The 18,104-nt window shown below is 39.7% G+C and overlaps 1 protein-coding gene across 14 annotated transcripts in view; it reads right to left on the bottom strand.

Annotated features, from left to right (window-relative positions):
* ABI2 (abl interactor 2) overlaps positions 1-15,834 on the bottom strand; it is a 67,100-nt gene extending 51,266 nt beyond the window's left edge. For 10 of the 14 annotated variants that reach the window (XM_060782931.2, XM_060782973.2, XM_060782978.2 and 7 more), the window contains exon 1: positions 15,665-15,833. In XM_060782931.2, the coding sequence (XP_060638914.2) occupies positions 15,665-15,781 (117 nt within the window). In that variant the 5' untranslated portion in view covers positions 15,782-15,833. Of the gene's footprint in view, positions 1-15,664 lie in introns of all 14 variants that reach the window. The other 4 variants (XM_060782985.2, XM_060783007.2, XM_060783015.2 and 1 more) reach the window with 2 other exon arrangements.
* Between the last annotated feature and the right edge of the window lie 2,270 nt (positions 15,835-18,104).

Raw genomic sequence — 18,104 nt, 5'->3', positions numbered from 1 at the left:
ACTTCTCTGGCTCTGTTATTTACCAGTAAACAGTGGATACAGATCCCCTTATCTGAAAATCAGAAACCTCCAAAAAACAAAACTTTTTATCACCAGTCACTTCCTTCTACTTTTGGGAAAGTAGGGCGGGGGAATAGTCACACATCCAGTGCCAGCTGAGTTTTTTGCAAGTACCCTGATGAGGAAAAGAGAAGAGCGGGAAGGAGGAGGGGACTGTTTACACAAAGCTACTGTAGAAAGGCAGAAGTTCCAGGCATGTCTGCATTTGCCTTCCATCTGATCAATGGCAGTGTGAAATGGAGTGGATGCCTTGGAAATAGGTCGTAAGTGCTAGAAATGAAGAAGATTCATTGGAGAGGAGGTAGAAGTTCCCCCCAACTTTCCATATACTTTGTTCAAAGTTTGAAAAGAATTCCAATACTGGGAGTCTGCTTTTCACAGGAACTTTGTGTAAGCAAAATCCCATCCCATCCTGGCCATCTGCTTTGGGAAAGGGAGAAGTAAGGGGGAGCTTCTTATGTTTGCCTCATCACTTTTTTTGCGCTGAATTACTATTCCTGCACTGACATGTACATAAGTTGACCCAGGTTTTGGGAACCCAAGTTTCAGGAACAAAAGACTTCAACTTATACATAAGTTTATAAAGTAATTGGTTGTCTTGGATGAGGTTTTTGTCCAACTCTTCTGATGCAGATAAGTGAGGTTTTAGAAACAGAATACTTTCTTCAGATTTGTATTTTGACACATACGTCAATCCATTTTATGTTTAATCAGAATGCAGTAGGTCTCCGACACCAAGGCTAAATTTTGGGTCTTGATCTAGTTGTTAGATTCCTGGATTCTAGAAAAAATGCAAAAATACAAGATATCCAATAGCAGCTTGGGGCGGGGGGATGTATACCAACTCAATACTTCTTTTATCAATTCTGTATGTGCAACATGTGCTCAGGAGAGAGAAAAAGGCATTCTTGCATGTGTTCTGATGCATTTTTACTGAATTCTAGCTAACTAACGATGGGCACCATGCTGTTGTGTTGCATTAGTATAGACTTCTGGAGACCAGGACTAAAATTTCCACTTAGCCATAGAAATCCACTGAGTGATTTTGATCAAATCACACCTTTCAGCCCAAATGGAAAGTAACAGCAAATCTCCTCTGAATAAATCTTGCCAATAAACCCCTATGATAGGATAGCTATACATCGAGAATGCACATACAACAACTGGCTACTAGAAATCTCGCTTGGCTACCAAACACATTGAAAACATTGAAACCACATAAAATTTTACTGTCCTAATTTTATTAGTATAAAATGGTTACACAAAATGTGGCAAAGATATTGATTAAATTATCTATACAGCCTTTGTACAGGTGGTCCACGCCTTAGTTACCTCTAGATTGGACTATTGCAATGCACTCTATGTGGGGCTGCCCTTGAAGATGGCCCGGAAACTTCAATTAGTCCAATGTTTGGCAGCCAGACTACTAACTGGTGCAAATTCTTTAAACCCCTGTTTAAAGAGCTCCATTGGCTGCCATTTATCTTCCAGTCCCAATTCAAGGCGCAGGTTTGAACAGTTTGGGACCCACCTACCTTTGTGGCCACATTTCCTTCTACGAACCTACACGATCCCTTCGATCTTCTGAAGAGGCCCTTCTCTCGCTCCTGCCCCTGTCGCAAGTGCGACTGGTGGGGACGAGGGAGAGGGCCTTCTCTGTGGTGATCCCTCGGCTCTGGAACTCGCTCCCTGGAGAAATTAAGCAAGCACCCACCCTGGCAGTTTTCATAAAAATGCCTTCGGATGCACTTTATTTTATCCTCTAGTGCAATTAAACCCCATTGTTCCGTCCCATCTGATCCTCCTTCCGGATACACTACATTGCTCATCTCACCCAGTGTTTTTAAACTTTTAATCTTTGCAATTGGCCCTGCCCACTGTGTACAATTATTGTGATTTTATATTGCATTGTATGTTTACTTTGTATTTTTTTGTATTTTATTTTTCATTTGTATCTTTATTTTCATTATATTTTATTGCTGTATTTGTATGTTACATATTTGCATTGTTGTAATTGTTGGGCTTGGCCTCATGTAAGCCACCCCAAGTCCCCTTCGGGAGATTGCGGCAGGATATAAATAAAGTATTATTATTATTATTATTATTATTATTATTATTATTACTTCAGTTGTACGATGCAAACTAAGGTCTTGTGGGTTTTCCATTATTAACAGTGTTTGCTGTGAAAGAAAAGTCTGACACACAGCTCTAGGCACAGTCTTACTTAATGTTCACCACAGTGGTGTGCCACTTCCTGCCTCGAAACCAAAAGAAAGACCAACAGAGATTCATATACTGGAAAATGCAATTCCTAAAACAAACAACTAAACATACCTTAGAATGCTGATAACTTAAAACATATTCAATTCTTTGAGCAATTATTACTTTTTATATTAGCTGTTATTCTCGTTAGAGAAGCTGCTATAGATCGACTCAGACACAACTAGTAGAAGAGCTACTTCTGAAGGGTGGTTTAAATTGAAAGTAATATGGTCCATCCAGAATGTGGATGGACTATTCCTGCTCAAGAAGAAACTTGAAGCCTTTCCTAATATAACTTTATATAAATTGTTCATAAATGTGTGTGTGTGTATACACACACCACATACTCGTAATTAGAATATGTAATCTAAGAGCTGATACATAAACCTGCAACCAGGATATAAAACCCCATCAGAAACAAAGGTCTTATCTCCTCCTATGTCAGCCTTTGAATTAAGCCAAGCAAGCTTTATTTGTTCCATCCAAATAACACCTTGGGTCCTGCATGAGGAGAAAAATGGGATATAAATCATATGGAATAATAAATAAATAAATATGCCTAGCTGCAATACCAAGCCAGCTTGACCCTTAGACTATAAACTAGCATGCACATTTATGTAGTACAGGCCATGCTTTTTCTGACAATAGCTACTTGGCCTAGTTACCAAGAAAACTAGAAATATGTTATTCTTATCAGTTTCTCTACCAATGCAGACCTCACCAAATACAATATTATTAATCAGATCCATAATAAAGAAAATGTAGTATTTCAATTAAAATTTAACACCTCGATCTCAACCTGTTTGCACATTAAGAGATTTAGACACATCAAATACACACACTGAGTAGTGTTATATTTTTTCAGAGTACCTCTAAACTGCATATGCAATGTTCTTTATTGTACATAAATCTCTGACATTAAGTTTTTTAAAAAACAAAAAACAGAATGTTGGTTTAAAAGTATTCCGATTAGACTAATGCTTGTTAAATCTGTCCAATATATACTTAACATTAGATGCTTGAAGTATTTACATGACTTAAATCCACTACAATCTGATCTTTTTCTCCTGTATCCTTAAATCTCTTTAATGATATAATGCTTTGTCCTCTAGGGACTGTTTCTCGTACAATAAAATTTCCCATATGGTAAGTCACATAGGAAAGTCACATAGAAATGCATGTACCGTGTAAATAATTCATCTAGTGAGGCATAGTCATGCTCCTAATCTTACCAGATATTTATTTGTTTATTTACGACATTTCTACCCTGCCTTTCTCACCCCGGAGGGGACTCAAGGCAGCTTTACACACAGGCAACAATTTGATGCCCTAATATACAATGTACACTTAAATAAGTATTAAGATAGAATTTAAAAGTACATTAAAAACAATTAAAACATTTAAAAACAATACATTCAGAGTTAAACACATAATACACGAGTGTAATGCGGGCTGTTCCAATGGTCATTTCACATTGTTCCAAGTCTATCTATTGTACAAGTTCTTTAAAGGCTTGGTCACAAAGCCACGCTCTTGTGGAAGGTCGGGGGTTGATCTAATATCCCTGGGGAGGGAGTTCCACAGCCGAGGGGCCACCACTGAAAAGGCCCTGTCTCTCATCTCTGCCAATCACGCCTGCGAGGGAGGCGGGACCGAAAGCAGGGACTTCTCAGATGATCTTAAGCTCTGAGATAGTTCATAGGGAGAGATCAATTCTGACAGGTAAGCTGGGCCGGAACCATTTAGAGCTTTATAGGCTAAAGCCAGCACTTTGACTTGTGCAGATTGGCAGCCAGTAGAGCTGATGTAACGGGGGGGCGGGGGTTGTATGCTCCCTGTACGCCACTCTGGTGAGCAATCTGGTTGCCACCCATTGGACCATTTGTGGCTTCCAAACAGTCTTCAAAGGCAACCCCATGTACAGAAAGTTGCAGTAGTCTAGTCAGGATGTAACCAGAGCATGCACTATCGTCACCAAGTCTGATTTCCCAAGGTATGGCCATACGACTGACTAAGAGCACCTCTGTCTTGTCTGGATTCAATTTCAATTTGTTTGCTCCCATCCAGACCAACACAGCTGTCCCATGTTCTACGGTATTGAAGACCACAGAGATGTCCAGCAGATATAAAGGCAACGGGCAGCCGCCAGCTGTAATTTTACACACATTGCTAGACTGCAGTTCCCATCAGCCCTTGTCAGCACCGTCTGTGGTGAGAAATCATGAAACTGCAGTTTCAAAAGATCTGGAGGGCCATAGCTGCCTTTCACAGTGTGAAATGTACAAAACCACAATATATCTCAAGCACTACCTCTACAAAAAGATTCCAAATTCTTGAAGAACAGCTATTTCTACCTTAACTACTGTGATAACAGCCTTATAATGTGGGATAGATTATCATGATAATGCCATGATTGCTTATTCTTTCAGGAGTGCTTTTGCTGTGTATTCTGCATGGCAGCAGGCTAGATGGAGCCCCCGGTTGCACAATAGGTTAAACCCTTGTGCTGGTAGGACAGCTGACCAAAAAGTTGGTGGTTCAAATACGAGAGCGGGGTGAGCTCCCATTTGGCAGCTCCAGCTTCCCATATGGGGACATGAGAGAAGACTCTCACAGGATAGTAAAACATTCTTGCAGATGGCCAATTTTCTCACACTAGAAGCGACTTGCAGTTTCTCAAGTCGCTCCTGACACACAAAAAAGCAGACTAGACTAAATGGTTCTTCTGGTTCCTTAAAACTCTATGATTCTATAATTCAAATATTCTGTTGGTTGTTTTTTCACACATCAACGTGATGCCTCAATTCTCTTAATCCCATTTTGCATTATCCCCTCTGAAGATAGGATTTTCTTGTTATTGTTGTTTTTAATTCTGAGGCTCTGGACCCAATTTCTGCTGCTCTTGAATGCTTTTTGTTTAATAAAAATAGGTGTAGAGGGTTCTAGACAGAAATTTTGTTCTCCAGAGAAGGAATAGATCTTGTCTGGTTTATAATTCAAAGTCATCACTGTATGTGCAGATGCCACAGAGAATGAAGAACTGGAGAAATGCCATGTTGCAACAGCAGGAGAGAACCTTTAGGCCAGAAGCATTTTTAATTGGGAGAATCTCTTGAGATCAATCTCCTTCTAGAGAGAAAACTTGACATTTACAGATCTCCAAGAATGAAAAAGGTAAACAATCCTTTACTACATCAATAGCATTACCACTTTCTTGGCACAACAACCATTTTGTCGCTCTTAAAAAATAAGTAAAGCTCTGTTGCATTCCAAGAACCAACTATCCCACAAATCATCTCTTTTTAAACTCAGAAAGTAAAAATAGGGGCACTGCACCACAAAAGAGAGAACAATTTTTTAAACAGCATTGTGCAGAGATTTTGCTTTGCTCACAGGGACTAATTTATAATCTATTGCAGGGAACTCTGAAGCAATTGGACCATTTATTTCAATATACTGTAATGATGTACATTTGTAAAATTACTGTCAACTAAGTTCAAGTTCCATTGTTTTGCATTTAGTTATGGATGTAGCTAAAATTAACAATAATTTTAAAATACTATTTTCCCCACATATTTGATTTATTTAAAGATATAGACCCATTTAGTTTTTCTGTCCATCTAGATATAAAACTACAGCTCCAACATTAGGACAGTCCAAAAAATAAAGTACTCAGGTGCTAAGTTTTAGTGTTTGTACCTGTCACTGTGCCAACTACCATGGTGTCCATTAATTTCCCAGCCTTAACTAGTTTAGGTGTTAGAGCACACCAGTGTAAACGATCTGAGAGATTTCAAGAAGACCATTTTAGGAATTTGCAGCCACCATTACACCCATGGAGTTGGCTCAATGCATTACTGGCCCAATACATTTCACAGAAAATAAGTCTGAACTCATATTATAAATCAGTGTGAAATGGACATCTGGAATGAAAGTGTTTAATAAGATCCAATTCCATCTTCCGACCATTTCCCAACAACAACAACAGCTTAGTTTGACAGCAGCCATTTTCCATCGAAGGCTGGATGTGCAAATTAAAACAGCTTGTCCGTAACTACTTATGAAATCCTGTCAAGAGGTTTCCAGTTGACATAGCTAGTGCTTCTGCTGAAACATCAATCTCATTATGGGGCACTGAAATGAAATGAGGAAACACAATCACTCCCAATCATTTCTTGTGATTCAATCCAGTCAGTTCCCAGGTTTCCCAAGAAATTAGAGGAAATGAGACAGACTGGACACAAACAGAAATGCAAATGGCACAAATCTCACCTGAAAAAAATCAATCTAAAGTAAAAGCATATCTACTATGAGAATAGTAAAGCTAGTCTACTTCTCTACTGCATCCTTAAGCAGTCATCCAGCTGCAAGATGGTCAATAGTCTGACCCTATGTATGAAGTTCTAACACTCTTAACATAAGCCTTCATACAGCTCCTGTAGGAAAGTCTAAAACACCATTCACGGTTAGTTTATGGGATTAATTTTAATCGATGAAGCCTGAGACAGACGTAGAAGGATACTGCTGACTACTTATTTTCTTGACATTTTATCATCTTGGTTGTTAATCATGCTTGTGGCAGGATAAGAGCCAGGTAATTCTAAACATTTATTTAAGCAAAGGTCACAGTAGTCTTGAAATTGGTAGTTGTAAGGCCATTTTTAAAGATCTCCTCTACACTCAAGAGATTTTAGAAATCATCACCTAGTTGTTAATATTCGCAGTTGGAGAAAGTTCCTAGAAAATATTACAGTAGTTGAACTTTTTTTTTATTTTTGTTGTGTGCTTTCAATACGTTTCCTACTTATGAAAGCCATAAAGGGAACTTACCAAAGGATTTTATTGTCAGAGAGGGGTTGTCATTGCCTTCCACTGAGGCGAAAAGTGTGACTTGCTAAAGTCACCCAGTGGACTTCTATGACCAAACAAGAATTGAGACCCTGGACTCAAATGACAACACCACACTGGATTAAATTCAAGTCAACCCAGGCTTAATCCTGGCTGTGTATTGAAACAATGCTGGTGACTCTGTTGGTGGCTTTAGCAGTTTTTGATTTGTTTTTGATTTCTCAACAGTTGTTGATAGCATCAAGTACAGTATAGTGCTGACCAACTCTAAATATTAGGAGAAATACAGCAGTCTATTTATAGGGCCATTTTAGGAGAACAGAATGAGAGGAGGGGAGTTTTGCTTGGAAGCAAGGCTCTCCCTTTTATATAATTTTGTGTTTAATTTTTAGAAGTATGACTACAGAGAAAGAAAGAAAGAGCCAAAAAGAAAAAAAGGTCAGATAAGGATAGAAAGCATAGGATATGAACTAATACAAACTGTACAAACTGACTGTATTTCTTAAGACTATAAAATGCAAGCTCATGAATCAGTGGGATATTTTTTGTCATTGAACAATAAGGGGAGAATGCTTATCTTCAGCCTTGAAATATCATCGACAATAGGAGAGCACAGGATCCAATCACACTGACCATTAGTTACACTCCATATAATTTAAAAGAATGTGTGCACCTACAAATACCAAATATTTTTTTCCATTACAAAAATGATACTTTGTATTACAGCTAATCAAAAAGGAGTATCAACAGAACACACATCAAATAATACAGTAAGGCATTAATAGTATTGCATGGGCAACACTTAGATGAAGTAAGAAACATATTTCTGAATAGGCATAATGATATCAAAAATGCTTGAAGCACCATATTTTTGCTAAACCGAAGTATTCCCCATATTTTCACACCTATCCAAGCCTGAAGCTCTGCTTGTTTTTATAAGCTAAGTGAGGTAAGGTCATGCAGGTCCTGACTCAGCAGAAGGATGGAGACTGACTAATAATCTTGTTGTAAAGTAAGAGTATCTTGGATCTCATGCTAGAAGAAGGACAGAAAGTAAATAAAAGAAATACGTTCAATTGTAATAAGGCAGTACTCTATTATTTGTGCCTCCTAGTGTCCAGATTTAGAGGTACTGCCCAAACTAGACAGGTTTACATTTGTTTTGAATGAGGTAATGCTTAAACTATGAGAAGTCCTAGGGTCAGTTCAACAGGCCTTTATCATTAGACAACCAGGCTATTCAAATTGTATTCATCTTGTTTGGATGCACGAAGAAAGTATGACCATAGTTATTCATTCTAGTAGGTTTTCAATTAGATTACTACGAAGCACTGTATATAGGGCTAGATTAAATGGAACTTTTAAAAACCTTTTTATTACAATATCACATTCACACATTAATTAAACAGGCTTCTCATACAAGGAGTGACAATCATATAATCCTTAAATGTTACTGAACTAGAACACACAGAAGCATTAGCCAGCATAGCCAATGGTGAAGAATGCTGATAGATTTGATCCAATATCTGGAGGGCCACATTATTCCAGCCTACAATATATATCACGGGACAACACATGTGTACCATTATTTTCAAAGATCACACAATTAACTGGGCCCACCTCAGTGCCTATTAACATTTGGGTTTGGAAGTCTATCTAGGTAAAACCTACATGTGCACTCTTCACTATGAACTGGAACCTTAGTGCACACATATTTGCTTTAGTTATGCCAAAGTAGAAACTGAAGTGTGTGAGTAGTGGGGATGAGAAAGTGAACAATGCTAGAGGCAAGGATGCAGTGTGCTCTTCTGAGTCCTTCTGCTTGCATCAAGTCTGGTTTTGAGATTAATAGGCAGTGTTTACCAAGTTATACAAAGTCATCACTGGTACTGCATATAACAGTATATCACTGATGATTGTTGAAGACTAACTGGTAAATCTTCTCCCTGAAATAATCACACCATTATAATATTGAAAAAGTAGTGAGTTACGGGGGAAGCAAGCAAGGTTTTTGGCACCTCCAAATAATGATATCATTGCACTTATATGTCACTTGTACTGCACATAGTGCTGAAATGCTGTTGCATATGACTGATTCCAAATACATCTGGATCGAAGGCCAGATAGAGAAATGTATTTGCGGTATAAGCTGTTAAGTTAGATAAATCTGTACAAAAAGAACCACCTTTTCAAAGCTACCTGACAAGAATTAGGACATTGCCCAAGGAAGGATTTAAAAGAGCAGAGTATTTGGGTCTGGTTCATTTGTGTCAGTGTTTTCTTTTTGTATTTTTCATGATTACCACATATACTCATGTATAAATCAACCTCATGTATTAGGCAAGAATTGGTTTTGAAGCCAACATTATGGATTTTGATATGACCCATGGATAAGTGAGGGTCATTCTGCAGAGGGGAAAGCACCAGTGCTGACTTGGGGGGGGGGGGGAGCTGTCCATGGCTGATGCCTACATTTTCCTACCCAGGCATCCAAAAAGGCCATACATGGCATTTTGGCAGAGAGAGTAGAGAGGGTCAATAGTTCTTTCAGGTTATCCCAGGACGAACTAAGGCTTTGCTTTTTGCCACATTTTTTAAAAATAAGAGTTAAGGTACAGAATTCAAACTGACTTGTAGAAAAGTTGAACCAGGTTTTGGGAGTAGATTTTAGACTAAAACTTTTAGATGTTAAATGAATATATAGGGTGATCCTTGATCACAAGACCTGCATGGAAAGTCAGCATACATACAGGAATGATTTAAGTGATTTACTAGGACAACTAAAAGGCCAGGGTTGAAACTGTGACTTGGCCAGAGAATCCCACACTCTATCAGCCTTAGAATAAGGCAAGGGCAACTCCCTACCACCAACAACACATTCTGCCCAGAAAACACTAGGATAGGGTTGCCTCAGGGTTACCACAAGTCAAGAATGACTTGACGGCACACACCAACAATCCTGCTACATATCTCACATGGTGCCTAAAGAGTACTTTGAACAATTCCAAGACAAGGAAAATGAAGCAAAGAAAGAAAGAAATGCTTGCTCTAATTTGTTCTGATGAACAACTTACTTTTTAAAAATGAAATTAAAAATGGAATTTTTTGTTCAAATCAAGTTTTACCAAAACACTCTACTCAATCAATGTATACATTTGTACAATCCATTACTCTTATCACTGTTTTTGAACAGGAAAATGAATGCAGCTGTAGAGCATAATCAAATATATTGTAAAGTAATACTAGTAATTTATTCCAGTTATTAGAATTCAGAACACACATTTCATTTAATGTTTTAACTGAAGGTGTTATATGCTAAAGGGGTTTCACTAATGATAGTTAAAAGTAAGGGCATGGGTCATCGTCATTAAAAGGATCCAGAATTTCCCAAAAAAATAAGGCACAATCTGCATCTTGCTTCAAGAACAAATATACAATTCAACAGAAACTCTGGACCTGATTCTTTGGAGGCACCAATATGATTGCAAGCAGCAGTCATAGATATAAAACACTCACACATTGTTTTACAGCTTTAGTCCAAAAAAGAAAAGAAAAAGAATGACATAAAACATGTAGGTAGTTTTAAACTTCAGCCAATGACTGCTGTTCTGCTGATAAAGAGGGCAGCACTAATAAAAATCCAATTCACAGACAGATAAGATGATTTCTGCAGATTCCATTTGTACTCCTTTAAAAATTATCTGAAGCATTCATGTTCTGAGAAACTCCCCCCCCCACCCCCAAAAAGGAAGTAGTATGGGGACAGGAAGAACTGCCTTACTTAAGCAGGAAACACCATTATTGAATTGTGCATGAAATTGAATTTTGCCAGATATATGTAGGAAACCGTTTTGAGTGGTCATCACCCCCCCCCCCCCCTGGGTGAGAAAAGTGGCATACAAATGAAGTCAATAAATGAATATATTATTGTTATCCTGGCAGTATGGCTGCTCTTTCATTCTCAATTGTTTATAAACCAGATTATGTTGATGGGGGAATGGAGTGCTGGGGACAGAAGCCTCCACTGGTTGATTCTGACACCATATCACCCTCTAAAATCCAAGGCAATTTCAGTCACACAAATGCTGCTTCAGTTCACAGCAGAACAAGTACGGGATCCAACTCCTTTTATTTGAATCAGACAATTTAAGCACTTCAAAAGGAACTTAAAATTGCCTGACTTTCGCTGAATCATGCCCATATTCCATAAAAGTTAAAAAGATTACAAAGACGTTTTCCGCTTTAAAATATTAAGAATTCATGTTTTAGAACCCCTCTACCAATATACCATATTCCACACTGTAATGAATTACAGTACATTCGAATTTAATCACATGTTCAAAATGCAGCTGCATATAGTTTCAGAAATTAAAACTAAAATACAAATAAAATTCTTGTAGAATTCTGGTTTCTCGTGATAAATAGAAACTGTTACTTAGCAATATAGTATTATCCATGATGTCATCCTCAGATTCAAGGATTCATATATGCTTAGAAAACGTAATATATAATCCTAGTTTCTTCTTGCATTCCATTTCCTCATATACAGTAGTCTACCTTCTCTCACACACCTCTTTGTCAACCTGTATTAAAACCAGCTTTTTTGTGACATTCTGAAAAAATGCTTGCATTTTAAATCAGTCCTAAAGGATGCATACATTTATATATTACCAGCTTTTCATTTAATATGTGCATAAGTAAAGAAAATCGTTTTTCTACTTGCATACATCAAAAAAGAAAAAGAAATGTATTCATTTTTACAGCTAAGCAACACTAAAATGCTTTTTTATTTTTTTAAAAAGTCTTTTTTATAAGATGCCGATGAATTGGAAGAAATTGTTAAATATTTATTTTGCCTCTTAAGAGTCATAAATGTTACACACCTATTTAAAAATAAGCTCCATGCTTCTATATAAATTAGACCTATTTGGGAACAATCTACATGACAACAGTTTGTTTAGTCCACACAGATTGCTGAAATTCTTTGTTTTCTTTGTTAAGTACTATTAATAACAGTTTAATGTTGCTAAGGCAATTTCAGAGTTGCAGGCTCCTTTGCTTTTGTTGCTTAAATTAAAATGAGGACCGTATCACCACCTAGCTATTTTACCCAAATGGAAATATACAATAATTTTAAATACTGAAAATGAAGCTCTTATTTTTCCTGCAAACCATGAGGAAAACACTAATTAACAGTAATTACCAGTAACAAATCTATAATTCATTCTTCCCCAGCAAACTACAACCCTGAATTATAAGTTTGGTTCACATGACACATTCACAGTCATCTGCCAACTTCACTGTAGTTCAGATATCTTTCTTAATCTTACCCATTTTAGCTACCTACCTTATATTGTACAGTGTAAGAGGAAGTTGCAAAGAATCAAAATCCTTTTTTTAAAAAAATAAACATTTGGGGGGAAAGTCTCAATCAGCATTCCTGGCTAAAATGTTATCCAAGACTGTGTACTCGTTTGCCGGCAAGATTTCCTTAACTTTCTGTAATCCTCAACGAAATTCTCCAGGGTTATGGGAAGAGAGCTCCTATGCCACATCACATTTTCAGCTAAGTCTGATCAGAAATGAAATTATCTACAGGTCAAAATGTCAAAACCACTTTCTCTTCAAATAAGTAAACACAAAAAAAAGCCCTGCAAGTCTACAAATCCCAACAAGTTCAGTAATACAGAAAAACGGATCTTACTCATCCTATGTCTCTGCCTCAAAGGAAAACCTTCTGTTGTGCATGAACCACAAAGCTATTATATATAAAGGGTGCCATGGTGAAGCCATGGTGCATGCACCGGTCTGAGGGACTACAAAAGCTCTCTGAACACACCAGGAAGATTGAATATCAATTTGCTAGAACTGGTCTTTCAACAACACAAATGGAACACAGTGCATCGTCACTCATTTTGCCATTTTAAATGTTTTGTCCTTCCCTAATTCTTCGTCTCTTTATATTACCAGCATTTCTCACTGCATATATGACTGGGGGGAAACAAAGGCATCTCAGCAGATACAGATAAACTGCAATTTTAAGAATGGAAGATGAATTAAAATTATATTTAGCTACAACACAGGGATACATTGCAAGGTTTGAGATTGTGTATATGATCGGTATCATAGTCCAGATTAATCCCCAATATAAAACAGGCTACAGGAATTATTTTGCCTTCCCTATCTCCTATTTCAACAACCCAGAAACCCCATATTTACTAACCCAAGTTCTACAATTCTCTGAGCTTTGAAAGATGTATGGGCAAATATAATGCAAAGATAACAGAAATGCAGATGGGTATCAAGAAACAGATGCAGCTTCATGATAGCCACTTGAAGCATGATCATTCAGTTTTTAGCTACATCCTAGTTCTCCCTTAGTGAGCATGGAAGGCAAGTCATAATAATGTCAATATTTGAAGCATATCTTCCTCCAATCCAACACCATGCCATTCTCCTTGCAGTTTTTTTCACTTGTGCTCTATGGAATTGTACCAACATGCAACATGCTAAAGAAACTGCAAACCAAGTACTAACATCATCTTTAACTACATCATCTCTACTTGTGCTAAAGAAAACTGGGTGCGAAAGATGCTGTCTAAAATACAAAACATAAATACAAAGCTTTCCTTCAGATATCTACTCAAATACTAAAGTATTTTCAGCCCACAATATATTATTCTCATAGGAGACTGTTTTGCTGCTGAAACACAGTAAAAGCCACAACTCATCTAGCCACAAAGTCAGGTCTAAGGATCATTCCACACAATATATTATTCTCATAGGAGACTGTTTTTCTGCTGAAACACAGTAAAAGCCTCAACCCATCTAGCCATAAAGTCAGGTCTAAGGGCCCTTCCACACAGCTGAATAAAATCCCATAATATCTGCTTTGAACTTGAATATATGGCAATGTGGACTCGAGATAACCCAGTTCGAAGCAGATATTGTGGGATTTTCTGCCTTGATATTCTGGGTTATATGGCTGTGTGGAAGGGCCCACGGCCATATAAACCAGAATATCAAGGCAGATAACCCACAATATCTGCTTTGAACTGGGTTATCTGAGGCCCCTTCCACACAGCTGTGTAAAATCCACATTGAACTGGATTATATGGCAGTGTGGACTCAGATAATCCAGTTCAAAGCAGATATTGGCCCCTTCCACACAGCTGAATAAAATCCCACATTTTCTACTTTGAACTGGAATATATGGCAGTGTGGACTCAGATTACTCAGTCCAAAGCAAACATTGTGGGATTTTCTGCCTTGATATTCTGGGTTATATGGCTGTGCGGAAGGGCCCTGAGTCCACATTGCCATAAAATCCAGTTCAATGTGATTTTATACAGCTGTGTGGAAGGGGCCTCAGATAGCCAAACAAGAGTAGGAGACTTTAACCTAAAGTGTGGTTTGACATCACCTCCCAATCAGACCAGTATTTAATTACAAAAAAGGCAGTGTTTGGTACTTTGGGAATCTGAATTATTTATTCAACTGGTATTCCAATCGGGACCACAACAGGAGAGAGGAAAAGCCCACTCTTCATGCCAATCGTCTCTTGACAAATAAGATACAGGTTGAACACGTCTTAAACCAAACCCCAAAATTTGAATACCGGTAATCCAAAATTGTCCACATCCGTGAGTGAGATAATGACACCTTCAGTTCGTTGATTGAGTCTCCACAATCTTTATTTTGTGCATAACATTATGTAAAATATGATCCATATGTTTACCTTTGGGGCTGTGTGTACAAGGTGCATAAGAAACATAAATGTGACGGGTCCCATCCTAAAGATACCTCATGAAGTGGGATATGCAAATACAGGTATATATGGATCCGAGCTCCAGATCTTCACACAGTCAAATGTACTATCCTATCTGCACACACATCCAAATGCAGACAGTGAGAAAAAGCCTCTGGGAGCAACCAGAATGAGAAGGATTGCCCTGTGTCACCCCATGAGCCCCAATGCACAAGTATTCGCCCACTTTAACCCTTGCATCAGGCTGCCCCAAAGCAGCTGCGACTTGAGACATATACTGAATTGTAAAGAAAGGGGAGGGGGGAGGTCTGTTCTGGGGCCCTTCCACACAGCCATATAACTCAGAATATCAAGGCAGAAAATCCCACCATATCTGCTTTGAACTGGGTTATCTGAGTCCACACTGCCATATATTCCAGTTCAGAGCAGAAAACGTGGGGTTTTTTATTCAGCTGTGTGGAAGGGGCCTTGGACATTAAAGCGTGCGCATCCCCCAGACAGACACCCCAGCCAGGCCTCAAGAGTGCGCTAAATGGTTCTGAGGGAAGGGAAGGAGGCACAGATGTATCTCATGAGGAGGATGGAGAGATGAGACGCACGCGCGCACACACACACACCTTCGTTTCCCTTCACGCTGGCTATTTGGGGAGGGGGGGTTAATGGGGAAAGGGTTTTAACGGGCGGAGGGCCCGCCCCCGCCCCACAGCAAGAGGCAGCGGCCCGTACCTGGATGTAGTTGCTCTCGCAGTACTCGGCGACCCGCTCGAGGTTGGTATAGCTATCGAAGAGGGCCCGGCGCCCTCCCGGGATCTCCTCCTCCAGCAGCATCTGCAGCTCCGCCATCTTCACATCCTCGCGCGCGCGCGCCCGCTCGGCCCCGCCCCTTTTTTCCTCCCTCGCGCTCGGCTCTTCACCCGCCCCCCTTCCGAGCGCGCGCTTGCCCTCCCTCCCTCTCTTCCTTCCTTGGCGACCAACTGCTGCCGCCTCCTTTGCCTCGCGCTCCTTCCTCGCGCTCTCCTCCTCCCTCCCAAGCGTTGCTGTGACGTCCTCCTCCTCCCCTCCTCTCTCTTTCTCTCTCCCTGAGAGGGACAGTCCGCGGCGCGAGGGACCAACAGCGTCGGCTGCGCATGCGCTGAAGACCTCCGCGCGAGCTCCTGCTTGGCTCTGCTACACTGAGGCCAGGAGGGACCCAAGAAGAGGAAGTCGTCTTCCACGCCTTTCTCCCTCACTCTCTCTCCTTGCTTCTCAGGATGCTCTCCGTGTCACACACAGGCGGGAGTGGGCATGGCATCCCCCGCACAGCTGAGGCAGAAAGAACCTTCTGCCTTGGTCGCTTAAGCATAGGCTGAGACATTCGTGCTTCACTTCACAAGGCCTCTGGCCACGAAGAGGCATTAGCCCACTCCAGTCTACAGAAGCAGAGCTCCTTTTCCCCTCCTCGTCCTCAGGCCAGCAGGACATCTTAGACAGCATCACCATTGGAAGGAGGGCGGGAGAAAAGACTTTGCATCATCATATTTAATTACTTAATAATCACCCAAGATGCTCTAGGCCAGGGGTCCTCAGACTTTTTAAACAGAGAGCCAGGTCACAGTCCCTCAAACTGTTGGAGGGCTGGATTATAATCTGAAAACAAAAAAGGAATGAATCCTATGCACACTGCACATATCTTATTTGTAGTGCAAAAAAACACTTAAAAACAATACAATAATTAAAATGAACAATTTTAACAAATATAAACTAATTATTTTACCTCCTCCAAGATGAACTGAACCACCTCAACTGGGCTCTCCAGGCCAATGGATATTCCACCTCAGACATCAGAAGAGCTGCAAGACCAAGAACAAGCCACAAGAGTCAAGATGAAGATCCACCCAGAGGAAAAGTGTTCCTGCCATACATCAAGGGAACCACTGACCGCATAGGGAAGCTGATGAGGAAACACAACATACAAACAATCTACAAACCCACCAAGAAAATCCAACAAATGCTACGTTCAGCAAGGACAAGAGGGATCCTCTCACCTCTGCAGGAGTCTACCGTATACCATGCAGCTGTGGACAAGTCTACATAGGGACCACCAAACGCAGCATTGCCCAAACAAGAATCCAGGAACATGAAAGGCACTGCAGACTACTTCAACCAGAGAAGTCAGCCATAGCAGAGCACCTGATGAACCAACCTGGACACAGCATATTATTTGAGAACACAGAAATGCTGGACCACTCCAACAACCACCATGTCAGACTACACAGAGAAGCCATTGAAATCCACAAGCATGTGGACAATTTCAACAGAAAGGAGGAGACCATGAAAATGAACAAAATCTGGCTACCAGCATTAAAAAAACTCTAAAATTACTACAGCAAAACAGCAGAGAGGAAACAACCAGGCACATCTTAACACCTCTCAACAGAACATTTTCCCAGGCTCAGCCAAGCCTTCAAATGCTAATGAAGGTGGTCAGCTGAAACATTCACACCTAGCTTCAGCAGAGAGCTCTTTGTCCCACCCTGGTCATTCCACAGATATATAAACCCATTTTCCTATTTCCAACAGACCTCACTACCTCTGAGGATGCTTGCCATAGATGCAGGCAAAACATCAGGAGAAATGCCTCTAGAACATGGCCCTATAGCCCGAAAAAACCTACAAGAACCTAACAATAGAATTGGTCCAAACTTGGCACACAGTTCTCCAGAAACTAGGACATGAACCTATGGATTCAAATTACAAGAGAGAAATATTCCACCTAAACCTTTCTGGTAAGGAGTGTGATCCCAACTGGTGGAAGGAAATGAAGGACAAAGGTCACTATAGTAGTCAAGATATCTGAAATGATGTCCCAGTAAAGACAGAGGAAGTTTTTCTTAGGCTCTCCAGAGACTAGGACATGAACCTATGGATTCAAATTACAAGAGAGATAAATATTCCACCTAAATGTTAGGAAAACCTTTCTGGTAAGGAGTGTGATACCAACTGGTGGAAGGAAATGAAGGACAAAGGTCATTATAGTAATCAAGGTTCATCTATATAAATAAAAATGTAATGTTCGTTTGTAGGATTAACAGAACTCAAAAGCCACTGGACGAATTGACACCAAATTTGGACACAATACAATGTAGGCCCTTCACTCAAAAAATTGATTTTGTCATTTGGGAGTTGT

This window comes from Anolis sagrei, chromosome 1, assembly GCF_037176765.1.
Source record: "Anolis sagrei isolate rAnoSag1 chromosome 1, rAnoSag1.mat, whole genome shotgun sequence".
Classification (NCBI taxonomy): Eukaryota; Metazoa; Chordata; class Lepidosauria; order Squamata; family Dactyloidae; genus Anolis; species Anolis sagrei.
This window is presented reverse-complemented; position numbering and strand designations above follow the sequence as displayed.